The 27,572-nt window shown below is 45.0% G+C and overlaps 1 protein-coding gene across 5 annotated transcripts in view; it reads left to right on the plus strand.

The window, feature by feature from the left end:
* Positions 1–8,955: 8,955 nt before the first annotated feature.
* Positions 8,956–27,572, plus strand: part of TMEM150C (transmembrane protein 150C) — a 41,243-nt gene continuing 22,626 nt past the window's right edge. The window contains exons 1-2 of one of the 5 annotated variants that reach the window (XM_061583191.1): positions 9,940–9,956; positions 14,318–14,381. In XM_061583191.1, the coding sequence (XP_061439175.1) occupies positions 14,372–14,381 (10 nt within the window). In that variant the 5' untranslated portion in view covers positions 9,940–9,956; positions 14,318–14,371. Of the gene's footprint in view, positions 9,034–9,721; positions 9,957–14,317; positions 14,382–20,775; positions 21,186–27,572 lie in introns of those variants that run through there. The other 4 variants (XM_061583190.1, XM_061583193.1, XM_061583192.1 and 1 more) reach the window with 4 other exon arrangements.

A 27,572-nucleotide genomic window follows, 5' to 3' on the forward strand; every position in this document is an offset into this window, starting at 1 on the left:
CCTTCATCAAACTAGTGATCCCGGAGCAGGACACATCAAATATATCAAACAAATAGAATAGTTCCAACAGAAAAACAATGTAAAATGAATCAATATAACCTCCTTACTACCACATCATCAAACACCTGGCTAAAGTTTTTAACTGGTGCCCAAAACCAACCAATGTTGGCACCAGCTGGATTACAAGAGGAAGGGGTGTTCCAGAGCTGGGGTGCCACCTCTGAGAAGGCTCTTTCAGGAGCCACCTCTGCATAGGAACACAGGAAGCTGCCCTACCCCTAATCAGCCTGTCAGGCTGTCTACCTCGTAAGAACATAAGAAGAGCCTGCTGGATCAAGCCAATAGCCTATCTAGTCCAGGATCCTGTTCTCACAGTGACCAACCAGGTGCCCATGGGAAGTCTACAAGCAGGACCTGAGCACAACAGCATTCTCCCCACTTGTGATTCCCAGCAACTGGCATTCAGAGGTATACTGTAGCCGACAGTGGAGGTAGGACACACACATTGCGGCTAGTAGCCACCAACAGCCTTAACCTCTCTGAATTCGCATTGTCATAGTATTCGACAGTGACTGGCCCCAGCTCTCCAAGCTTTCAGACAGGGTTCTCTGCCAGCCCTACCTGGAGATTTGGAGGACTGAGCCAAGGACCTTCTTCAGGCAAAGCAGATACCATTTTACCTCAGAGTCACGGTCCACAGTGACATCTGCCTAGATTTACGGAAGATGCAGTTAGCGAGGTGGGAGAGGACATTGTGCGAGACAACAGCAACAACAACAGCAAAAGTGCAAACTGAGGCTCAATATTTTTATCTCAATAAACATGTTTCAGGAAAAAAATAAAATGTGAAACAAAAGAGCAGATGGCTGGTAAAGAGAGACTTGGATAATAATATGTAAACCAGTGTCGAATACAAGGAAGAAGTGTTTTCTTTTGTTACTAAGCTTAGCTTTTGTGTTAGCTAGCCATGTTGTGTTACTGTTTTTGACAAGGTTAGAGGTCTGATGATAGATCTTCGCTCAGCAGATGTTTGCTCCCATCCCCCCCTTACATGCTTATTTTAAGTTCTAGCCAAGTCTTCCCCCTCTTTTGTTGGTGACCCAATCGTTGATTTTTGGGGGGAGACATTACCGTGAAAGCCAGCTGATTTCTGCATCAGCATGGAGAAAAGCTCGTTGTCTAATATAACACGTGACGTGATTGTTGGAAATAAGACTCTGACCTTGTGGCTTTCTTCCCAGAAAAGAGAGAAAATTAAAAAGAAGGTCTCTCTCTCTCTCTCTCTCTCTCTCTCTTTCTTTTAAAATCTGCTTGTTTATGCTTGCAGTCTGATCTCATAAGCTGCTGCTCTCCAGGTAGGCAGGAGATGGTTGCAGGCAGGCTGTTCCTCTTTTTGTTTTCATAAGGCAGTTTGAAAGAGGAGCTGACAGTGGAATAAAAATAAAGGTGTGCACATATCAGTGGAAACAACATCTCTCTTCGGGCAGGTTTTACGTTCTTAAAAAAATGATAGCATGTTAAGAGTGTTGGATTAAGGCTGGATCTGACTCCCAAAGCAGGGGAAAGGGATGGTTTCTCAAGGGCTCCCTTTTTACATTTTTTGGAGGTATGGGAAGTAGGTGCAAGGCTGCTTTTTTTCTTGCATTGCTCTGTTAACAGAGGAAGCCTTGAGCCATAGGGCAGGAGCCAATCCTACTCCGGCAATTTCAGCACAGACACAGATTGGGATGAGGTCTCTACTTAAAAGGCTTGTTGAAAGAGGATCCCATTGATCCCATTCATGCACCTGTGTTTACACACACCTTCAGCATAACTCCACTCACACTTGGCATACACAGCCATGCACAAACAATTCTCCTTACACAGCCGCACTTCATTCGTATCAACATTCATAGAGTACCACTAACATCCTCATTCACATATGCACTCTTCACCTATCTTGTGACACAGTCATTCTAACAACTGCAACAGTGATGCCTCTTTGCTTCTCCCTTCTCCTTCTCCTAAATATTCACAAAGCACCTTCTGTCCCTCGGTACGGGCAGTTTAACTCCTTAGCAGTTAGAATGTTTGTGAACATTCTATGATGCTACAGCAATTCAGCCAATTATGCGGGAGAACAGAATGTCTCCTTCTGCGACATCCCAACGTCCCAGCCAATGGTTAGGGAGGTCTCAAGACTGCAGCCCACACTGATCTCAGGTTTGGTTCTATGTTGTGATTCCTGTGGTCTTTCAAGGGCAAACTGGCAAATACAAATGCTGTATGCTTCAATTTGATAACTTGTTCATCTTTCTAAACAGTACATGCATCCAAACTTAGATCCACCCTGTGATATGAGCGTGTATGTGCATGAGGTTTTTGAATGTGATGGGAATATCAACTCAAGTTCTAATGTATCTGAAGATTCATGACTGCCTCATGTATTTCTATGTTACTGTTTTCCCAGTGATGGAAATGCAATTAAAGAAAATTGTACTAGTGTGATGAGGGACAAATTCCCACATTTCAGCTTGGTGTACAACAAAAATGCATGTGAATGGAAAACCTTTGGACTGACACAGCTACTTGTCAATGTGCAATGCTACAAGCATGTTCTCACGCTTTCCCTTTGGACTTTCCCCTCTCCCCCCTTGCTTTCAACAAGTTCAGTTGAAAATGCTGGTATTAAATAGAACTTAAAATTGTTATATTTTCCCTGGCTTAAAAATAAATAAATAAATAAATACCCCACCCCAGAGGGATATTGAATAACACAACAGCTGGGTTCTCTTGACATACCAGGCCTGAATCTTGTGGTTTCAGCCCCATTAATGGTTCCCTGAAGCATAAAAGCGCATGAAAAGCTCTAGTGGCTGTGGCCATCCTTTGCCATTCTGCCAATACTGCCTCAGGGGGAACCAATCTGAAAGAGCCCATTACCCATAAAAATAGCTCAGCCAGTCCAAGCACACTGCTCTATCCCCTGCAGCACCATATGTACTGATGCATTACGAGATACAGCAGGTCCATAGAGCAGCATAGTATGGGTGGTGATATGCATCAAACTTCAGAAGAGCAAGGAATGACAGAGCTGCAGTAATTGCGTGTGAGAACAAATCCAGAAATGTGTTTGTTTATCTGTATATAGCCCATCTCATCCCGAAGCCTTGCTGCCAAGAGCTTTTTTTAAATCCATTAAAACAGAATGTTTCCAAAGGATAAAGTTCAAGGACTAAAATTCAACAATTCTGACTTCAGAAAAGCCAAAGAAATTGTTCTTACAATGTTAACAAAATATTTACTTCTGCTGAGTTACTATGGGGGGAGAAGATTTATTTATGTATCATATTTGTGTGGCTCTCTTTTCCCAAGCTGCTCATGTCATTGCACATGAAGATGTCCCACTTTACATCTTCACAACATCTCTGGAAGGTAGAGTAGGCTGAGATCCAAGATCTAGTGACAGTTATAGCTGAATAGAGCCTTGAACCCAGTTCTTCCTGGTTAAATTCTACCCAATCACTGCACCACACTGGCTCTTATTCTATAAGAATTCTTTAACAGTGACACTGCCACCAAGATCTCCACCTGCCATGCCCATGCTATCTGACTCTGGTACACACAGGGTAACATTAAGAAGAAACCATCCCTCCCTGGACTAATCTTGGGGGTTGCAAATGAACAAAAGAAGGCAGAGGGTAGGGATGATGGGGAAACTGTGACCCTCCAAATGTTGGATCCAACTCCTGTCAGCTGTAGACAGCATGGACAACAGCTAGGGATGATAAGCACTATAGTCCAATCATATCTGGGGGGCCCTGGGTTTTCCATCTCTGGCCTTGACAAAACTGAGCGTGTGACTCTCTTCCTTGTAACCCAGAACCCTCATTCATATGTTTGGTTGTTTGTGGGGTTTTTTTTGGGGGGGGGGTAGAGGAGAGAAGCATTTGATGTTGTAAAGATAATCCTAGGATAAATGATCCGTCTGCACCCTGGTATAGCATATGGGACACTTTTCCTGAGGAAGCAGTGGAGATATCGCACAAAGGAACTTGTTTCTCGCCTTTCAAAAAGGTTTAGGGATAGTGGGAACTGTAGATGTAACAAATACAACATCTGGAGGTCCACAGGTCACCCATTCCTTGGGCACTGTGTCCTATCCTAGTCCATTTGGGGCTATAGAAATCAAAACTACCTTGAATTATGTTCAGAAGACAACAGATGCTGGAGCCCTCATGTAATGTGCTCCTAGCTTTCCTCCCTCATTGGGAGCTAGGGTACTACTGTGCATTCTGGCTTAGCTGACTCTTTGGGAATACATCTCCAGCGCATTCTGAACCAGTTGACCCTTCCATAGGGTCTCCAAGGCCAACACTGTACCAAGTGCATTATAGAAATCAATCTTCACAGCAAGGACTTCAGAAGCATTTTACCCTCCTGCAGACCATCAGGAACTGAAGCGTTTGGGAATGCATTCTCAGTTCATGGCCTTTATGGCCACAAGGGGTGTGTGACTGGCTAGCTTAGATGGTTTTATAAATGAGAATTCAAGCAATTCTTGGTGGACTATGGCTATTAGTCCTGGTAGGTAAAAACTCTAGAACATATCCAGAAGCAGTATAGTATGATTATCAGACACTAGAGGCAAGCCACAGCTGTCTCCATTGTGGCTGATCCAGGAGGCTAGACAAGAAGGATCTTTGGTGAGATCCAGCAGATCAGTTCTTGTGTTCTTAAACCTAACACAAAACATAAAAAAAGAAGCAGACCGAACTGTGTCAAACTTTCTATGCTTGTTATCCAAGCTGAAAGTGTAACTGAAGAGTTGCAAGATGGGTGATTCATGAGAAAAAAATAGGAACTAGTTATCCGAAGGAAACCCTTTCTGTTTCTTTTCTTTCTTTTTAAAAAATGTTTTCCTATCTTGCTTTTGACTTTCTAAACAATGTGGCACAGTTCCAACATCCCTGAAAAGTCCAGGGAGAGCAGCACTGAAAAGTTTGACTGCCTTTGCATGAGAGAGACAGACGGTGCCTTTGTAATATTTATTTTATTTGTAAACATACAAGCAGAACCTTTTGGAAGCAAGCAAAACTGTACAAACAGCAGATCTCTAGGAACTTTGCTGTTCTTTGATTAAACTCCATGGCTACTAATTCATTGCCCATTCATAGAAAACACAACTCATAACACCGATTAAGGCTTCATTCCTCAGCACACTTACTAGGTAGTAAACATGGTCAGGATTGGGTTGGATGTCAAGTTGTAAATATATGCAGATTTACCTGGGAGAAAGCCTCATTGAACACAATGGGATTTGCTTCTAAATAAACATACTGTTGCGTGCCACCCCAGTCTCTGAGCGGTGAGAGATCTCCAGGGGTCCCTGAGCTTACCTAGGGCTTGGTTTCCTTGGAAAGAAGGTTAGCAGAGACTATGATGTCTTTATGAAATATAGTTTATTTATTGACACACATTCCAACCTCAGCATAAGATGGAGAGGTTCAAAGCATCAGCAGTCCAATAGATCTTGCTTTTCCATCAGGCTTACAGGAGGCATCCTAAAGCCATGGTGCAGGGAGCCAGCCTCTGTGTGTCTCCAGTTCCAAGCCTTTCCTCAGATTCACCTCAAAGCACAAGCCTCTTTTTTGGCCCCAAGGGGGGGGGGCTCTCCTGAAGAGTTTCAATAACAATAGGATCTTCCTGGCTCATTCACCAGTTAATGGGCACTCAATAGACCCATTAGCCCACCTGGCCACTCTATTAGAGTAACAAAAAAGACTCAACTGACCAGCGGAGCAGGTTTCTCACCTCCAGGTGCAGGGTTCCAAATCAGAGGCTGGAAGGGGATGCATAGAAATAATCTTTCTCAGCCCTGAAACTATCAGGATATTAAGGCAGAGTTTCTGAAACTAATACAATTTTATCCTCTCTAGCTAATCTATTAAGATTCTTACATATCTTAGAGCCACATTGGATATATCTGAGGTATCCAACATGGTGCCCTTGAGATGTTTTGGACTCCAACTCCCATCAGTCCTAGCCAGGATAGCCAATAGTCAGAGTTGACGGGAGCTGTGATCCACAACTGGAGGGCACCATGTTGGCTACCCCAGGGATACACAAACCTGGCTCATACACCCTTTCCCCTGTGCAATTTTGTCCAGTGCTCTTGCATCCAAAGAAAACTGAACCATGTAGTGCTACCCATAGACCTCCCACCACTTGGGGAAGTGGGGAACACATGTTATGACTGGCTATCTATCACCACTAGTGGATATGTTGGTTGATATTATGTTCAACAAGCCTTCTAAAAAGAGACCTTGTCCCAGTCTGCATCTGTGTTGGAATTGCTTTTTAAGATGTTCTTAAAACTGTTTTGTTTTAATATGTTTTTTAAAGATGTTTTGTTTTAATATGGTTTTAAGATGTTTTATAGTGTTTTTAGTGTTGTTTGCTACCCTGGGCTTCTTCTGGGATGAAGGACGGGACATACATTTATTAATTAATTAGTAAAAACACCTGATTACACTCTTGTATTCCATGTTAATTAAGCTGGAGTAATTCCTGGTCCCATGCACATAAGATCTAACCTGGACTAGAACCTCATACTTCATTCATAAGCATGCTTTGAAAATTTGACATAATCCATGCTTTAGGTAGCTTAAAAGCAGGTTTTTGTGCATGTGAACAACACCTGTTTCCTCCAAACTCTACGACTGGCTGCAGAATGTGTGAACTGACTCTGATTTGGGCGAGACGTCCTGGGAATGAGCCAATTGCTCATTGGAAGTGCCTTGCATGCAGAAGGTCCCAGGTTCAATCCCCGGCATCTCCAGGTAGGGCTGGGAGAGGCTCCTGCCTGAAACGCTGCAAAGCTGCTGCCAGCCAGTGTAGACAATACTGAGCTAGATGGACCAATAATCTGACTCGGTATAAGGCAGCTTCCTATGTTCTGTTGTATCAGACCTGCGACAGCTCATTCATAGATGCCTGTCATCACTTGATATCGCTGTCATCAAGTGATGAACAGCCATGTATGCCAAGCACTTAGCATAGCATGGTGGTTAAAGAACATTGTACAAATGCTTCTGACCCTCATACCGATCTGTGCGCATGAGCCAAAGGGGGAAGCTTTTTTTGTTTAATGGAATGTTTATTCCAGAGCAGAAGTGGGGAGCCAAAGACTAGGTGGCCAGATGCAGTTTTCCAAGCCTCTCTGGATCTCTCCCTAGGCCACACCCCTTCTCCCCGGGCCACATCCCCTCTTCCCAGGCCACACCCCTTCACTGTCCTTACCTCAAGGGGGTGTACTCATCCAGGGTCTCGGGGGTATGTGTGTGTCTTAGACCGCTTCCTTTTTTGGGAGCAGGGCCCCAGTATCTCCAGCATCCTGCAAGCCAACCAGCATGAAAGGGGAGTGTGAGCCACTGAGAAGAGTCTTCCAACTTGCTTCCTTGTCCTTTCCTGCTGATTGGAGCCAATCAGGGAGAAATCTTAATTTCACATATATGCTCATGGGGTCTGAACTGGCGGTGACCGACCAGGAGAGAGACCTCGGGGTTGTAGTGTACAGCACGACGAAAATGTCGACCCAGTGTGCGGCAGCTGTGAAAAAGACAAATTCCATGCTAGCAATAATTAGGAAAGGTATTGAAAATAAAACAGCCGATATCATAATGCCGTTGTATAAATATATGGTGAGGCCGCATTTGGAATACTGCGTACAGTTCTGGTCGCCTCATCTCAAAAAGGATATTATAGAGTTGGAAAAGGTTCAGAAGAGGGCAACCAGAATGATCAAGGGGATGGAGCGACTCCCTTATCAGGAAAGGTTGCAGCATTTGGGGCTTTTTAGTTTAGAGAAAAGGCGGGTCAGAGGAGACATGATAGAAGTGTATAAAATTATGCATGGCATTGAGAAAGTGGATAGAGAAAAGTTCTTCTCCCTCTCTCATAATACTAGAACTCGTGGACATTCAAAGAAGCTGAATGTTGGAAGATTCAGGACAGACAAAAGGAAGTACTTCTTTACTCAGCACATAGTTAAACTATGGAATTTGCTCCCACAAGATGCAGTAATGGCCACCAGCTTGGATGGCTTTAAAAGAAGATTAGACAAATTCATGGAGGACAGATCTATCAATGGCTACTAGCCATGATGGCTGGGCTGTGCCACCCTAGTCAGAGGCAGCATGCTTCTGAAAACCAGTTGCCGGAAGCCTCAGGAGGGGAGAATGTTCTTGCACTCGGGTCCTGCTTGCAGGCTTCCCCCAGGCACCTGGTTGGCCACTGTGAGAACAGGATGCTGGACTAGATGGGCCACTGGCCTGATCCAGCAGGCTCTTCTTATGTTCTTAAAGGAAATGAATCAGCCACTGAGAACACTCTTCTCACTAACTAACACTCTCCGCTTTCATGCCGATTGGCTCCTAGGGATGTCTGTTGTTATGGGAGAAGCCATTAACAAGGATCTCATTCTCAACTCCGCAGCAAAAAAAGGTGGGGGGGAAGGGGTGTGGCTGTGACTAAGAGGAAGGGACCCTGAACTTCTGAATTTGCCACTTTGAACTCTTAATGTTTCTTGCTTGTCTGGATAGAAAATAGGGAGGGGTGCATGAGCCTAGTGTACAAAGCTACAAAATGTATTTGTTGCTCTGCCCACTTTTGCCTCTGGCCTCACCCACCACTAGCATATGGCCCTCAGAAGGCTGCCCAGAAGGCAATGCGCCCCTCAGCATGCTTTTTCAGAAGTCTATGAGGAGAGACTGAAAGAACTGGGCATGTTTAGCCTTGAGAAGAGAAGACTGAGGGGAGATATAACAGTCCGTGAAAGGTTGCCACACAGAGCAGAGCCAGGATCTCTTCTGGATCCTTCCAGAGCGCAGGAGACTGAATCATGGGCTCAAGTTACAGGAAGCCAGATTTTGGCTGGACATCAGGAAAAACTTCCTGTTAGACCAGTAGGACAATGGGACCAATTACCTAGGGAGATGGTGGGCTCTCCAGCACTAGAGGCATTCACGAGGCCACCGGACGGCCGCCTGTCGGGTATGTTTTAATTTGGATTCCTGCATTCAGCAGGGGGTTGGACTGATGGCCTTATAGGCCCCTTCCAACTCTCCCATTCTATGATTCTAAGTCAGTCCCAACGTGCCTAATAAATAAATAAATAATCACTAATAAATATGTAATTATCACCGCCTGCCCTTTTTATTTGCATTTAATCCCACCCTCCCAAACCATATGTCGACTTCCAACACAGGACAATACTTCATGCATCTGATGAAGCGGACTGTGTAATCCAGGAAAGCTTATGCCGCAGTAAATGTGTTGATCTTTAAAGTGCAGCCACAACAAGCCTCTTCGCTATTTTAGATCAGCCAGGGGAGGCACCCACGCCCCAGCACAAAGCGACCTGCAAAGTGAGACGCACATAACACGCGCGGCACCCCCCGCAGCAATGTGAGCGGGATCGGCCAAGATGGGGAGGAGGAGGGGGGGAAGCCGGTCGGCGAGCGGGCAACCGCCCGTGCGTGCCAAAATCGGGAGAAATAGGGGAGGGTGGCAGGCTGGCTAGTCGCTTCTATGCAGCCGCTGACGCCTCCCTTTCTGGTTCTGTGTCGACGAAGATCGCAAGGATGTCCCCACCCATCCACCGACCCCCCTATCAGGATCCACCCGCCCCACCCCTCATTTGCGGTGTGTCCCCCTCTCTCCTCATTTCTCCCTGGCGAGCTTGGAAGAGAGACGCGGGCCGGCGGGCGGGTGAGCGCTCTTTGTCTCGGGCTCCCGGGAATCCTCCGGCAGCCGCGAGGCGGCAAACTCCTCCTCTTCCTCGAGGGAAAGCCCTCCTCCTTACCGGCCAAGTCCTCCCGCGGCTGCTGCTGCCTCCGCCGCCTCCTGCAGGTGCAACAGCGCCAAGGACCAGCGGGCCGGGCCACCATTTCCCCCTCCTCCCCAGCGGTCGGTAGGTGGGTATGTCTCATCGCTTTTCTTCGTGGGCGCCCCCTCCTGAGCCTCCCCGTCAAGAGACCTCTGCATTCCCTCCCCCGCTAGGGCACAGCCTCCCCGCCCGTTTCTCTCCGCTCAAGAATTCCTGCAGCAGCCCAGAAAACCCCGGGGATAGTCACCATCACCGTCGCGCCTCGTGGCGACTGTGACACCGGGGATGTGTGCGCGCGCGTTGCAAACTGCAGCATTGCTGAGCAAGTCCCGGGAATTGCCTGGATCTGCCCGCGATTCCTTGCTGGTGCTCCCGCCAAAGGGCTCCTCTCCGTTTGATTATTATTATTATTATTATTGTTATTATTATTAGTCTGTACACACCTGAGAGGCGGCCGTATCTCCTTGGTCCAGGACTTGGAAACTACCTTTTATTCTTCCTCTTCCTGCTGTTATTTGATTCAAGCGCTACCCATCAGGGGAAAAGCCACACCACACTCCATCGACTGGCAGGTGCAGCAGTTTCCTCCTCTGCAATATGTAATCAAGCATGTGCCCTAAGGGGACATGCAGTGTCCCTTCCCAAGCCCTCTTCCCTACCTTTCCCCCACACCTCCCCCTCTCTGCTCCAGGCTTCCTGTCACGCTGCAGCAATGCCGCTTACAAAGCATCATTCAGCCATATTCACTATGGGGATGGGGGTGGTAACTTGCTTGGGGGCACTCTCCAGCCCGGATTCCTAGCCCTCTGCATGACAATGGGGCTGCAGAATGTCTGTTAAGGGATGTCCTATGTGTGTGTATTTTACACGTGCCCCTTTATTTCCGCCCCTAACAACATCAGATGTCTCTGCAATGCCCCTCTTTTTAATTTTTTTTTGCTTTCAGCAGCAGTAGTAGAAATAATAATAATAATGAAAATAATAATTTATTCAGCTGTATTTTAATGGGCTGGGCGGGCAGGCTGGTGACAGAGACAAAGCCATGTATCTGTTGTCTTGTTAGTGATGCTGATGTGTGTGTACAGAGGGAGGGCATCAACTGCAAGGAGACAAACTGCACCCCACTGCAGGCTCTTCTCTGTGCAGGCTGGTCTCCCCAGTATCAGGAGTGAAGGGTAGTTTTTGCCTTCCCTTCTAGTTCAAGTGTGTGTGACTCACGCCTATAGGAGAGAGTAGCACTCATTTGCCATATCAGCAAGAAAGTAAAGGGCATGTGCCTTTGGGGATACCGCCAGAGAGTAGTCTGGATGGAGTTCTCACCCCTGGTGAACCCAGTTTATTGAGAATCCCACCCTGCTATCTGCATAGGATAGAACTGGCTCCAGCAGGTAGAGCCCATTTTCGAGGGATGCAAGATTGGCAAAGGGTCTACCACTCCGGCAGAACTGACACAACATGAGAAACTTCTCACCTCTCTTGGTGACCCTCCCCCCCCCGAAAAAAACCCCTTGGAATCAACCTAGATTCTTGGTTACACTAACGTGTGATGGGATGTGGGGAACTGTTTTGATATAACCATATATCAAAACAGTTCCCATATATATATATATATATATATTGTATACTTGTCTCTTTACAGTGAATAAGAAAAGTCCCTGCCTCCAAGCAGCTTGCAATCTAGAAAATCAACAGAAGGGAGACATTTCTTGAAAACCACTTAGTAGTTTTATTAGAATTAATTCATTAATTAATGTAATTAATTAATTAAAACAGGAAGGAGAGAGATGAGGATGCAGGAGTAAAGGGAGAATCTGGGAGTGGGGGAGGGGGGCAGGGATGCCAAATGCTTTACATTGAAGTGGAGAGAGCAGTTCTTTCCTTGTAGCATGCTCATGTCTTTTACAGCCCACTTACATCATGAATTAATTGCCAGGCTGCAACATTTGACACAGAAGAAGAATTCCCCTTTCTGACATCCACAATATCATCCCTGAATGTGACACCATTTCTTTGTAACAGGAACGCATGGAACAAACTTTGTACCATGTATTTTGATAGAGCTCTTATGGGAAACAAAGTTTCTGTTTCTCTATGCATATGCCCAGTTATGTAATTCTTGGGTGTGGCTGAAGCCCAGGGATGCGTAAGCCTGTGGCCCTCTAGATGCTTCTGGACTCCAACTCCCATCAGCTCCAGGCAGCATGGCCAGTGGTCAGAGATTATGGGAGTTGGAGTCCAAAACCTTCTGGAGGGTCGTAGGTTTTCCGTCTCCATCAGTAGAGATCATTCCCCAAATGTTTGCCCTCTGGCCGGTAACGTATGTAGAAATGTATCATCCGTTTATAGATGATAGGTTTTGAAATGCTGATTATTAGAGCTGGTGTGGGGAACCTTTGGCCCTCCAGATGTTGCTGAACTAGAGACCTGGCCATTGGCCATGCTTGCTAGGGCTGATGGGAGTCGTAGTTCAACATATGGAGGAACAAAGATTCTCCACACCTGATGTAGGCGGAGGCTGGGTGGCCGAGATGCTGTAGTTGCATCCTGCATTATAGATCCTGCACTGACCAGGGGGTTGGACTACATGATCTCCCAGTGCTACGATTGTACTATGAAAATTCACTAGTAACATGATGATTACAAATTGGCCAGTTTCAAAACGGTCATTAACTTTTTTTCAAGTGGCTATCTATAGGATATATGTATCCAGCTTACTTGAGGGATTGCCTTACCCCATATGTGCTGATTGATCTCTTTGAGCTGCAAAATTTGCACTTCTACCAGTGCCACGCAATGTCCATTCCATATTTCTAAGGAGTCATTCCTTTAGTGTGGCAACGCCTGTACTTTGGAACTCCCTGCCTATTGACATTAGGCAGGAACCATCACGGTGCCCTTTTAGACTCCTGCTGAAAACTTTTCTCGTCAAGTGTGCCTATCCAGATACATTTGTTCCAGATGTTTTATTGGGTTGTATTCAGCTACATCCTACTCACAGTGGACCCAGTGAAATCAATAATCCTAAATTATTTATTTATTTATTTATTTATTAAATTTATATCCCGCCTTATGGCCAAAAGGCCCGCAAGGCGGCTTACAAAAACACGAATATAACACATCATAAAGCATAAATACAATAATGCAATTCTCAAAATTAAATAACAAATAACATTATTAAAAGAAAAGAAAAAACATTTAAATTACTCATGCCTATTAATTTCAGTGGGTCTTCTCTGAGTAGGACTAGCATTGACTACCATCCATAGTGTTTAAATGTGTTAAATATGTTTTTATTTCATTTTAATTGTATTTTTTAATACAATTGTGTTTGCTACTCTGGCTCCTTTGGGAGGAAAGGTGGGATATAAATGAATGTGTATATATAATGTATAAATGCACGGTTCTTTGGGTGTTCTAAAATTAGGATATTAACAAGTTTCAGTGCCTTCTTTTTTCATCTTAAAATAGAAACAATATAAGCAAGGTGTATGTTGTTGAATTGTCATGTCCTTATAATATGTACAAATATTCCAGGAAAAAATAATCCCAAGTAAATGTTTTGAATTTCGTTGAATATGACATTGAAACCACATTAAATGTTCATTATTGATTCCTGCCCCCTCTCCAGTTTTGAGTTCAGTTCTTTTAGCTACTGGGAAAAAGGCTTTTTAAGGATCAGATTCCATTCAGTGTAGAGCACATAGGATTATAAGGTATGTAGAATTGCAGTTTAAAAACCCTGGGACAGAAGCAGATACAACTACCTGCTTTCCTTTGTGCAGCACTCTCGTTGCTTAGTCTTCACTGATTATCCTGTTTTCCCTTAAGTTTCAACCTACTAAAATCTAAGGTATATTGGCTAGCTCAGATCTAAGGTCTTGTAAGCAAGACTAAGGTCTTTCTGGAGATGGCCGCTTCAAAATGCAAAAAGAGGGTATAACATTAAATGTATCTACTTGTGGCAATATGCAGCATGCTTTTATAGTTCGTATGTAGTTAGGAATAGGATTGAAACAAAGGCAAATATCAACATGCACAGCTTGGTTTCCTTGGACCATCTTCTGTTACTGGTCAAAGAGGGGATAGAGCCTGAATTGCCATCTTTTGGATTTGCCATCCATTGGCACGTGAGCACATGCTGCATTATCTTGGCGTAGCATAACTAAGGCTGTGAACACGCTAGTCACCTATCCCAAAGTGTTTCCATTTGCCACACCTGGAGGGGGAATGGGTTGATCTGCCAATCAGTTGCAAAATCTCTTTGAATCTGAATTTTTTTTAAAAAAACACGCTCAAGCCAATCCCACTGGTAAAAAGGGGCAGTATTCGACTAGCATCGTGTGCCCCCTTTTCAGAAGAGAGAGATGGAGACACACTGGAACTGGCAAATCAGTGAGTGTGTTTCTAACCTAAGATACTGTAACCAATATATTGTCCTCTGTCAAGCAGGCTGGGAGTAAAGTGAGATCTTCCATCAGACACCATATATGCTGCAGTACTTGGATGCTTCAAGGTAAATTTAACGTTGAACTTCCTGGCACTTGTTAATGCAGGGCTGGAGAATCTGTGGCTCTCTAGATGTTCTTGGACTACACCTCCCTTCTTGACAATTGGTCATGTTGGCTGGGGATGATGGGAGTTAGAGTCCAACAACGTCCAGAGTGCCACAGGTTCCCCAGCCATGTGTTAATGGTTACAAACCAAACAGATATACATTTAAAGCCCTAAACCTTGACTCCAATATTGTAGCAGTTGAATCTAATGAGGTGCCCTGTATGATGACCTCTGTCGGGAGAAAGACAGAGGGAGTGTAACTCTGTTGGTTCTCCTTGATCTCTCGGCGGCTTTTGATACCATCGACCATGGTATCCTTCTGGGGCGACTCACGGACTTAGGAATTGGAGGCACTGCTTGGCAGTGGCTGCACTCCTATCTTGGGAATCGCCTCCAGAAGGTGATGCTTGGGGAGCATTACTCGAGTCCCTGGGTACTCCAATATGGGGTCCCGCAGGGTTCAGTTCTGTCCCCCATGCTCTTTAATATCTATATGAAGCCGCTGGGTGAGGTCAACAGGAGTTTTGGAGTGCGTTTTCAGCAATATGCTGATGATATGCAATTCTACTTCTCCTTTTCATCTTCCTCAGGTGAGGCTGTCAATGTACTGAACCGCTGCCTGGCCGCGATAATGGACTGGATGAGAGCTAATAAACTGAAACTCAATCCTGACAAGACTGAGATGCTGTTGGTGGGGGGGTACTCTGCCCAGGTGGTTGATGTCAGACCTGCTCTGGATGGGGTTACACTCCCCCTAAAGGAGCAGGTCCGTAGTTTGGGGGTCTTATTAGATCCGCTCCTGTCACTTGAGGCTCAGGTAGCCTCGGTGGCACGGAATGCGTTCTACCAGCCTCGGCTGGTAGCCCAACTACGACCCTATCTGGACAGGGAGAACCTCGCCTCAGTTATTCACGCTGTGGTAACCTCTAGATTGGATTACTGTAATGCACTCTACGTAGGGTTACCTTTGAAGACGATTCAGAAACTTTAGCTAGTGCAGAATGCTGCGGCCAGAGTTCTTACTGGGACGAAGAAATTCGACCATATAACACCTATTCTGGCCCAACTGCACTGGCTACCTATATGTTTCCGGGCCAGATTCAAAGTGTTGGTTCTTACCTATAAAGCCCTTAACGGCATCGGACCGCAATATCTGATGGAACGCCTCTCTCGCTATGTACCTACCCGTTCACTGCGCTTGACTTCTAAGGCCCTTCTCCGGGTCCCAACTCATAGGGAGGCCCGGAGAACAACAATTAGATCTAGGGCCTTTTCAGTGGTGGCCCCCGAATTATGGAATGCCCTCCCAGATGAGATACGCCTGGCGCCTTCTTTGTTATCTTTTCGGCGCTAGGTAAAAACCTACCTCTTCGCCCAGGCATTTTAAACTTTTAAACTTAAATTTAATTTTATTTTAAACTTAACTGTAATTGTATTTTTATTTTATTCGTATTTTAATTTTGTTTTTAAATATGTTTTATATTGTATGTTTTAATCCACACTTGTTCGTTTTTTAAATGTGGTTTTATTTTGCTGTACACCGCCCTGAGAGCTCGTTGCTATAGGGCGGTTTAAAAGCGTAATTAAATAAATAAAATAAATAAATAAAAATAAAAATAAATAAATAAAACAATTTGAGACCTAGCAGGCCATCTCGCCTGGGTACATACAGACTGAGCTGATCTTCTGGGGAGACTTTGCTATTCATTCCACATCCAGCTGATCATCACCTGATGATAACATGGAAGTGGGCCTTCCCGGTGGTAGCACCCACCCTTTGAGATGCCCTCCCTCGGGTAATCCGTGGGGTGTTTTAAGTGCTTCTTAAAAATGGATGGGTTTATCCAAACTTTCCTGGGCTTTGACTCTGCTCAGTTTTATTCATTTAATACACTTGCGTTTTGTTTTTAATCTCATTTTTAGGAAATTTTACTAAATGTTGTATTTTTATTGCTATTATGTAAACTGCTAAGAGATTTTGATTATATTGTTTAAGAATTTCATAAATAATGTGTAAAACTCAATAAAATAGACTGAGGGTCGTATGTGGCCCTTGGGTTGCAGGTCCCCTTCCCCTGTTGTATGTGATTCATTGAATGGCCCCTCTGTGAGTTGCTATGGGACTAATGTCTACTGACCTGTACTGCTGTCTGCAGGCCCTATATGCTTAATCACGAGTAAGACCCATTTAAAACATTGCGGCATGTTTGTCATGACTCTTACGTCTCATTGCTTTCAGTGGGATTTAGTTACGATTCACTTTAGCTGGACTGGGGCTGTAGTCTGTCATGATTCTGTGTTATGTCTTTTTACACTTTACTACTCTACAAGAGATTCCTTTCAAAATAAAATATTGACGCTAATGCTGTCAAGTAGATGCTGTGCCAGATTTGCAGAATTCAAAGCAGAAAATGTGGGAGGGGGGTTGGCATAGCATTTTGGATTCTTTTAATGGAGAGCTGAAGACTTCTTGGCCATAACCATGAGTTGCCATCAGCTGCTAACTGCATCTTCTTTTTTATTAGTAGAAGTAAGTGTAATGGCACTGGCCTCTAGGGTGGATAAAGGCTTTGGTTGGATATGAAAAAAATAGCAGAATCAAAACGCCTCTTACTTTTTGCAGGATTATATATGAGACAATCAATGGTTTATCATTCATCTCCAAGTAATTACTTGCATGTAAGTGATGCTCAGCTATCAGCTATCCTATAACTTACTCTTCTGCTTTCCTGCATTGTTGTTCTTGGCAATGTCCATGCATTAATGGGATTCTTTTCTGTGCCAGGCTGTTTTTCTATGAATCAACACACAGACTTTTTTTTTTTAAAAAAGGCTCCCTTATCAGGAGATAGTCACCATGTAAATGGGTGATTAACAGGTTAATCATGTGGAGTTAAACCACTGTTTGACTCCAAGACTCTTCAAACTTTCCTGGTGGAACCAGACTCCCAGAGTTGGAATCATTAGTCTGTAGTGGTGCAGAACTATCCCTTTAAGTGCAGAAGCAGTGAAGTATCACTTCCCATCTGAATCTAGTATCAAAACTATTTATTGAGAAAAAATACAAGGTTGTATTCATCTAAGTTGAAACTAATTCATGTCTATTAACAGCAATGGGTCTACTCTACATAGGACTAGCATTGAATACCACCCATAATAACAAGTATTAGGGTTCTCCAGACTTACCATGCAATCTGTTTTCAGAGTCAGAGTTCATTCCTAGAACATATGAAACACTAATAGACCCAGCGGAGATGCAGGGAAAGGACTTCCAAATCAGATGGAGAAATTTCCAGACAGATTTGAGCCTCACATTTCCCTTTCAGCAAATTAAATACTGTACAAAATAATAATGCATATATTTGCTCGATCTTGTGTAAGTTGTCAGTGAAAAATGAGCTTCATAACCCCATGTCCTTTAAGCTGCAGGTTGTGGATTGTCATGGATATGTGGTCAAGTAGCTGGCTTTGGTCTAGTCTACAAATGCATCCAAGGCTCATCCTGCAAACAAGGGGTGTGGAACTTTTTCCAGTCTGAAGGCAATATTCCCTTGTAGATAGCCTTAGGGGGTGGGGTGGATGGGGTGGGATGCATTCCAGTGGTGGGTGAGGCCAGAGAGAAAAGTGCGTGGAGCAATGGATGTGACTCTTACCTTTGTAGGCTACATTTCAACCAAACAAAAGTCAGAGAGATATCCGTCCGTCCATCCATCCATCCATCCACAAACCAATACACATCTCTGTCCATCTATCCAGAGAAGCAAGAAGCATTATCACAGTTCAAGGACACATTTTAGCCAGTCAAAAGCACTCTAGGTCTAGGGTGGGCAGCAGGGTTGGTGACAAATGTGATCTAGGGAGAGTCCTCAGGGCCAGATAGAGAGTTCTGGGGGGCGCATTTGGCCCCTGGGACTGAAGTTCCAGACCCTGACTGCAGGCAGACATACAAGTTCTGCTTGGAGAACATGAACAATGCTAATCTCTCAAGTCTTAATTCGGCTGACTTTGGGGGCACTTTCAACCAAATGTCATTCTGAAGTAGTACAGCCATGTGAACAGCTGCATGTTTGAATCAGCAGCTCTTCCATATCATCATCTGTTTTCCTTTTTGTCTGGTGTGCAGTGGTAGTCCCGAGTGCACAAAGGATGGGATGGGGGTGAAATCCAGTCCAGTAGGAATTGAATCAAGAAGCCAGGCTGCTGGCTGGGTACCTCTGTATTCTGTCCCATTCTGGTATAGTCCAGAAAAGGCTGAGTAGAGGTATCCCTGCATCAGGCCTCATTGAGAGGATTCTGGACTCTTTTATAGATTCCACAATCTGCTCCAGAGTTTTCTCAGGGCAGAATCAATTCATTTTGGGATCTGCTAAACCACAGATGGGTTCTGCTCTTCCCTTTCAAGGGCAAAGCATCCAGTGCCTGACATACCCAGACTGTTTTTCATACCCAATGAGCCAATGGCCCACATGCAGCTATCTGATGGCCTGCAAATTGCCTAGTCTTCTGAATGACTGCTCTCGCTTCAAGTGCTTTAATGGTTAATACCACCCGCATGTGCTTGTTTGTCAAATGGAATATTTTGGAATATTTACAGAGCATCATTAAACTGAAAGCTTGATCTCTGGCTTGGAGCTGCAAAGTGAGCTGTGCACTCCATCCTAATCCACGTAATCCCGCCGTAATAGCTGGCTGTTACGTTCCCCTGATTTTCTTGACAGTTTATTTGACATGAGACACAGGCAAGGAGGTCTTGTAGCTAAGAGTGGAGCCGAAGGTGCATTTCAGTCACATATCTGTCATCCTTTGTACAAGCTTGTGTCTCTGCAGCAGTGGGTGTGCCTTGAGTACAGTGCAGCTCTTTGGCTGCTGGCCTTGTTGCTGCAACTTCTCAGGGCTGCAGCATAGTGCATGGAATGGTCCTTGGCTTGCTGTGTGTAAAAATAAGCAACCATATATAAAGCAGGTTCTGATGCAACATTGCAGAGGTGCGCTCACATTTTCTCGTGTTGTAGGCAAGCCAGGCTCTGCACTTGTGCTAATGCGTTACAGTGCTACTTTATGCATGTAATCGAATCAAGCAGTAAAGTATTTCCTCAAACAAAGGAGAGAATCCCTGTGGCCCTCCAAATGTTACTGGGATTCCAACTCCCATCAGCCCCAGCTAGCATGAACAGTGGTTAGGGATAACGGGAGTTGTAGTTTAACATCTGGAGGGTCACAGGTTCTCCATTCCTTTCCTAGAGACTGCAGATGGGAAAGATGGGTGTCACATGTTTGAATGCTCCCCCAGAAAGCTCCCTGCATGTAGTAAAGGAACTAGTTCTCTTACATTTCTGAACAGTTTTCTAAGTGCAGGGAGGGTTGTAGTTATGTGTAAAGAGCATATTAATGTGCAATCTGCCATGTGCATCTGAAAATGTATCTTACTTGCTCACAACATGTTGCCACAAAAGAGGAGTCATGGCGAGAGTGATTCCATAGTTGCCTCTCTAGTGACTGGACCCTGCTGAATGGCCTTTGGGGAGAGGAGGCTCTGGCAGTCCTGATACCCATCTGGAGAGAAATGTGGGTGGTGCTATGAGCATGGGACTTGGCCTTGGCTTATTTCCAGAGTGATCCGTGGTATGGAACAGAATAGCTACCTGAGGTTTAAAGAGTGGCACAAGTAGTATTTATACTTTTAGGTGGTGGTGGGGAAAGGGTACTTATTACATCTATATTACAGGAAAGTTCCTGCACCCCTTTCTTCTCACTAGGGCCCCGTAGTTCGCAATTGGATACTAAAACTTCCTGCTAGTAGTCTTTGATCTGGATTCCAAGCAGTGTTTTTGTGCCCTCTAGTGTTCACTGGTTATAAGTGCAAAGGCCATAGTGTACTTTTATACCAACTCTAATCATGACCAACCAAAACGTTCCTCACATGTATAAAACTAGATGTCAGGGCCTGGGGCTCTAAAGAGGAGTCTGCTCTCCTTCCTAACATACTCACTTTCTCTGTGTGGGGATTATTTCCTTTCTATTATTGTTTTAATGGAGGAGCAGTCAATCATGCAGGCCCCACCTGTCATCTAGAGAATTATAGTCCAGACATAGGTTGACCACCTTACTGGCTGTTTGTGAGATCTAGGCCTACGTGTGATTAGCATAACCCCTCATAATCAGACCGTGCTGCGTTACCAAGGCAACATGAAATCTGGGCTGTGGGAGAGATCTTTTTCAGTAGCGACTACATTGCCGTGGTAACCCCTGAAGAATTAATTGTTCCATTGCCAGGCCCTGTGGTGTAGGAGGAGTCTTCTTGGCCTATAGGAGGCCCTGGCTTGTTCTGTTTGATTGCAACGGCCCTCTTCTCTTGTTCTACCTGTAAGGCCTACTGATTCGGAGGCTAAAACATCCTTCTCAGTTTTTTCATGTTTCCGCATTCCATCACTGCAAACCCCCCCCCCACCTTAGTATCCTGGGAGACAGGGCCTAGGTGGTTGAAACCATTACCTGACTTCCTCCTCAAGTTGAACGTCACTCCCACTTAGCCCAGAAGGGAGCCAGTGGTGTGCTGTTCCCAGGCTTTTACGTTGTAGGATGCTTTGAGGCCTCCTGACCTGAACACAGACACAGATGGCAGAAAGCTCTACAGCAAGAGGAGCTCTCCAGGACCAAGGAACAGCCACGGGGGCACCAAAGGCAGCATCAGGACCTCAACCAAGGAGACGGCGGGGCCAATGCCTTGCATGTGAGCTTGTGCCGTGTTTTCCCCCCATCGTAGGTGAGTTTTCTCTGGTAACCTCGCAGGCACCATTACCCTAGAAGATCTGTAAAAGAGCCATCTTAAGGTGCTTTTCATAGAATCAAAGGATAGAAGAGTTGGAGGGGCCTATAAGGCCATCGAGTCCAATCCCCTGCTTAATGCAGGAATCCAACTTTTAATACCATATCCGACAGATGGCAGTCCAGTTGCCTTCTGAATGCCTCCAGTGTTGCAGAGCCCACCACCCTGTGTACATTACACTATAAACAAAGCCCCACTGAGAGACGGTGCCAAAAAGTGCCATAATTAATAAATTTTCATAATGCCATGATAGATTACAGCAACAATGTGGGAGGTGATTTTTCCCTGGCTTTACGCCACAATACTGCTGTAACATTTAAAAGATTTGTGGGGATGGAGGAATCTGACAGGTCTGGTTGAAATGGAGTATGTAATGTAATTGACACTGTCTGTGACATGCCTTTGAATGAGGGTTGGGGAACCTGTGGCCCTCCCAATGTTGTTGGACTGGAACTCCCATCATCCCTGACCATTGGCCATGCTGACGGGGGTGATGGAAGTTGAAGTCCAATATCCTCTGGAGGGCCACAGGCTCCATCATGGAAGAGCTTCTGCACTGCACTTAGAGCTGAACCAGCATATAAGGTTTCCATTTGCGAAATGGGAACATTTGGGGAAGACCCGACTGTTTATTTGTTCATTCCCCATAAGAGGAAATATGTAATATTTTTGCATGTGAATGTTTGGTTCCTTCATGCATGGTTTGTCAAGCCAATTTTTGCTATGCGTGCCTTGAGCAAAGTTTGTTCACTAGAAAAACAGGTTGGCAAGTTTTATTGACATATGCTTACTCTGAACTTTGAATAACCGCAGATGTGGGGCAATTATTAAAAGGGACACATGTGAAAGAGGAAGAGGAAGTGAATCTAAGGAGAAAGACAATTTTTTGTTTCAGTACTAATGAACTCTGTGCCTTAATATGGTCTCACCATGTCTACTGGCGAAACTCTTTTCTTGGGACCATACTCAATGCTGGAAGGAAGGGCAGGGTATAAATAAATAAATAAATAAAATGTATTTAAGTTGCCCCTCAATACCTTTTACCCATTCTTGTCTAGGGCTTGTTTATTTCCCCTCAGAATTCCCCCTGGGGCAGTATCCTCAGGCCCTCTTTTCCTGTTTGTGTGGAATAGTGAATGCCTGAACAGAGAGATTCTGCAGTTACATGAAGGCAGGATCTGCCCTGACTTTGGATAATTAAATCCTCTAGTAAGGACAAGAATGTGTATAGAGTAGCTGACATAAGCCACATACACCATATCATAGTCTCGGACTCAGTGGACTAGATCTTAGTCGTGTTTAGAGTAGACCCATGGAAGTCCATAGAACTTAAATTAGCCTGAAGATAAATCCCATTTATTTTGGTTGGTCTTCTGTAAGCATGACTAAGGTTGCAGTCCTAACCCCATTTGCCTGGGAGTAAGCCCCATTGAATTCAGTAGTACTTCTGAGGATTGGAATTAATTCTGGTTAGTTAATCTGGTTTTTGGATGTGCTGGTACACTAGACTCCCACCATTCATCCCGGTTAGATTCTCCAGAGAGCTTGAGATAGCGGCAGGTGTGGCAGATATTCATTATCTGGCTCCAGCTATTGTCTATATGACAATCTGAGCTCTTGTAGTGTAATACTGCCTCTATTAGATCATCTTTATGCCGCCCAGCGGAGCTTTTTACAGTCGTGCGAGGGCTCTTACACTCTGGCCCCCACGATACTATGGAAACATCTGAGACCCGCTGCAACGAAATTGCTGGACACTTTCAAGATAAGATCGCATGTATCCGCAGGGACCTTGACTCTGATGTTGTGACAGATGAATCCATTGAAGTGTCCGGAGCACGGCCTTGTCCTTCTTTATTGGATGAGTTTCAGTTGGTGCAGCTCGAGGAAGTGGACAAGGTGCTTGGAATGGTTCGGGCAACCACGTCTGTTCTGGATCCTTGCCCATCTTGGCTAGTGAAAGCTAGCAGGGCTGGGACCACCGGTTGGGCCAAGGAAGTGGTTAACGCCTCCTTGAGGGAGGGAGTAGTCCCTGGTAGCCTCAAGGAGGCAGTAGTGAGACCTCTTTTAAAGAAACCCTCCTTGGACCCAGATAATCTGAATAACTATAGACCGGTGGCGAATGTCCCTTTTTTGGACAAGGTTTTGGAGCGGGTGGTTGCCAGCCAACTCCAGGCGCTCTTGGATGAAACCGATTATCTAGATGCGTTTCAATCCGGTTTCAGGCCCTGTTTTGGCACCGAAACAGCCTTGGTCGCCCTGTATGATGACCTTTGTCGGGAGAGGGACAGGGGGAGTGTGACTCTGTTGATTCTCCTTGATCTCTCAGCGGCGTTTGATACCATCGACCATGGTATCCTTCTGGGGAGACTCGCGGAGTTGGGTGTCGGGGGCACTGCTTGGCAGTGGTTCCGCTCCTACTTCGCGGATCGTCACCAGAAGGTAGTGCTTGGGGAACATTACTCGACACCATGGACTCTCCATTGTGGAGTCCCCCAGGGATCGGTCTTGTCCCCCATGCTTTTCAACATCTACATGCAGCCGCTGGGTGCGGTCATCAGGAGTTTTGGAGTGCGTTGCCATCAGTACGCTGATGACACGCAGCTCTATTTCTCCTTTTCATCTTCCTCAGGTGAGTCTGTTGATGTGCTGAACCGTTGCCTGACCGCGATAATGGACTGGATGAGAGCTAATAAACTGAGACTCAATCCAGACAAGACCGAGACATTGTTGGTGAACGCCTTCCCTGCTCAGATGGTGGATGCTTACCCTGTTCTGGATGGGGTTACACTCCCCCTGAAAGAACAGGTACGTAGTTTGAGGGTTCTTCTCGACTCTTCCTTGTCTCTTGAGGCCCAAGTGGCCTTGGTGGCACGGAATGCGTTTTACCATCTTCGTCTGGTAGCCCAACTACGCCCCTATCTGGACAGGGACGACCTTGCCTCCGTTGTCCACGCTCTGGTAACTTCAAGATTGGATTACTGTAATGCGCTCTACGTAGGGCTGCCCTTGAAGACAGTTCGGAAGCTTCAGCTGGTGCAGAACGCAGCTGCCAGATTATTGACGAGGACCAGTCGGTCTTCGCATATAACACCTGTCCTGGCGCGTCTGCACTGGCTTCCTATTTGCTTCCGGGCGAGATTCAAGGTGCTGGTTTTGACCTATAAAGCCTTACACGGCGTGGGACCTCAATACCTTGTGGAACGCCTCTCTCGCTATGAACCTACCCGTTCACTTCGTTCAGAATCTAAGGCCCTCCTCCGGGTACCAACCCATCGGGAAGCCCGGAGGGTGGTTACGAGATCTAGGGCCTTTTCAGGTGGCCCCTGAGTTGTGGAACAGCCTCCCCGAAGAGGTACGCCTGGCGCCTACACTTCCATCTTTTCGGCGCCAGGTAAAGACCTTTTTATGCTCCCAGGCATTTTAATCTTCTTAATTTTTTTAATCTTTTAATCTGTATTTTAATTTTTGTAGTATTTATTTTGTTTTTGCTGTGCTTTTCGTTGTTTGTATATGTTTTTGTATTTTTATTATGATATATTGTATTTTATTTTGTTTGTTCAGAGAGCTATTTTGCTAAGGGCGGTATATAAATTGAAATAATAAATAAATAAATAAAATAAATAATAGCTAAGAGACTGAGCTGCGCATAAGGGAGACCCTGGTTCATATCTTACCTCTGCCATGATTTTAGGCAAGTCACACATTTTTTCTCAGCGTCAGACCCCGTGTGTGTGTGAAGGCTCCCACCTTGCAGATGTTTGTGTGGATGCCAGGGGAAGGGCTAGTTGGCTCATGGGATGTCAAGGACAGAGCTAGTTGGCACGGTCCCACTCATGTTTTGGTCTTTTGTGTGACTATGGTTACATTCACACCATACATGTATTCCACTATTATTCCACTTTAAACAGCTATGGCTTCCCCTAAAGAACCCTGGGAAGCATAGTTTGTGAAGAGTGCTGAGAGTTATTAGGAGGCCCTCTATTTCCCCCATAGAGCTACAATTCCCAGAGTTCTCCAGGAAGAGGAACTGACAATTAAACCACTTAGGGAATTGTAGCTCTGTGAATAGGAGTCTCCTAACAACTCTCATGACTGTTTCAAGTGGAATAATAGTGGAATAAATGTATGGTGTGAATGTAGTCTTTGAGTTCAGAATAGGACTGGAAAGAACGAGTGAAGTGGGTTCAGAATGATGGGATAGTAATTTTTCTCAATTATTAAACACAGAACACAGTGCTGTGATACTGTATTTCTGGTTTCTGGCAGGCACACTATAGACTTTTTTATCCACCTAGAGAATTTAATCTCCCAGAGTTAGGGAAGATCTTGCCTTCGAGATCCTGAAAGATTTACTCTGGTGTGTGTGCGTGGGGAGGAGGGCTTGCACAAAACCAGGTCTTCATGCATATGGGTCTTGAGTCACACAACAACCTTACATGTGTGATGAGGAACGGTGTCTTTGTTCACTATATGCCAAGATGATCTTTGACTGGCTATAGCATTCGATGAGCTGGTTTGCATGACATGCTTAAGCAAACCACAACACACTAAGCCAAACCTTGCAGCTGCTGTGCTCCTCCCTGTTCCTTTGTGCCGCAAAAGCCAAGGTTTGTTCTTGGTTACAGCTCATGGATAGTGAGGAGAGAGTTTAATCACAAGTCCGTCCCAGTTCAAATGACACCTTGGCTGTGCTCAGTCCAGTGAGGCAGTAATCAGGTCTGGGGAGTAGCAGAGTGGCTAAGATCTCCCCTCTGGGAGCCTCCATGTTTGTGTGGTCTTGCTAAGCCAAAGTTTGGCTTAGCATGTGGTGCAACTCAGGCCATCGTATAGCAATCATCAAGCATTGGGTTTGCTTGTGTTAACTTCCCCTTTTATTTTCTGATCACTTGGTATTTAGCTCCCTTTTTATTTGTGTTTCTGGGAAGAAAATGAGTGAGCCAGAATTTAGCTAGCTCAAAAACTCTTTGAAACCAGTTAAGCAGGTGAGATTCATTTTTGGGTGTGTGTGTGTGTGTGCTGAAAATGGTTGCAGTGGGAAGAATGGAAAGTGAAACATACCCCTAAGCAGGAGGCGGCTAAATTGCTGCAGTCTTGAGGGATGGCGTTTAGCCTTTGCTGCATGATGCTGAAGTAAAACCCAGCATAGGCAGATATTTCTTTGCAAGGAAGCTAGAAGCATAGAGAAATTGACTTTTGTCCCTGCTGGCATGTCTCCTGGTACTCGAGTGACAGATTCCATTAACTTTATTAATGAATTCATTGGTTTTGAGGATTGGGGCAGAGGGAATTGTGTAGGAGAGCAGTTTCCCAGGATGGCCTGCGCCTTGCTTATTTGACATCTAGCGTGAAAATTGCACTGAGGAAACTCAAAACTCTGTGCTCATAATAAATTATGCCAATCAACAAAAACACTCAAATATAAAATGTATGGATAAACAACCTTGGTTTGCATAATCTCAGCCTCCCCCACTCCTACTCGCCCCACGTATTTTTGCAGAATGTTGACATTTTCTGGCAGGGAACTGTGTGGGGACTGAAGGAAATAATAGATGGTGAGTAAGGCGAAGGGAATGTAAGAAGAGACTGTGAAAAAAAGCAATTTGGTGCAGATCAGCCCAAAATATAAATCTCTGCTTTATTGTACAGATTTGCAATCAGTTGCAATTTGCGTGAAATGTGCTTTGGGTATTGCATTTGAGTTTTGTTACAGCATATTTCAAGGCACTGTAAGCTCAGGCCATAAGACTTGCCTCAAAGGATTTCATGGGCCTCATATAAAGTTTGGCTAGAAGGAGGAAAAATGTGTGGGTGTGCTCATGGTCCCATGAGAACCCTTCTGGGCTCCTCAACATTGAGTTTGCTCTTACTCTTCCTGTATGCTTCTCATGTGATATTTCACCAGACATTTTTGGAGATTATGCAAAGACTAGAAAGAGTTGTCTCTGTTTTAAGGATGGATGGCAGAAAAGCAGTGATCCATCCTCCTGTTTGTCTTGGTTGAATAACAGTGCACCTAGTTGAATATAGAGTTAGCAGCACCTCCTCTCTCCATTTGCAGAGAGGAGAAACAGTTGCAATCTGTGGGGCTTTTTAGTTTAGAGAAAAGGCGAGTAAGTGGGGACATGATAGAGGTGTATAAACTTGTACATGGTCAGGATAGTCAAAAGAAAGTACTTCTTCACACAGCACATAATTAAACTGTTTGGTATTTTAAAAATATGTGTGAAATAGGAATAGTTTTGTGGTCCTATTTCTTAGCAGAGATATAAATGCAAGCAGCGGGATGAGAATCAACCAGTCCACCCTTTCCCTCAGACACAA

Source organism: Rhineura floridana, chromosome 9 (assembly GCF_030035675.1).
Source record: "Rhineura floridana isolate rRhiFlo1 chromosome 9, rRhiFlo1.hap2, whole genome shotgun sequence".
In the NCBI taxonomy this organism is placed as follows: Eukaryota; Metazoa; Chordata; class Lepidosauria; order Squamata; family Rhineuridae; genus Rhineura; species Rhineura floridana.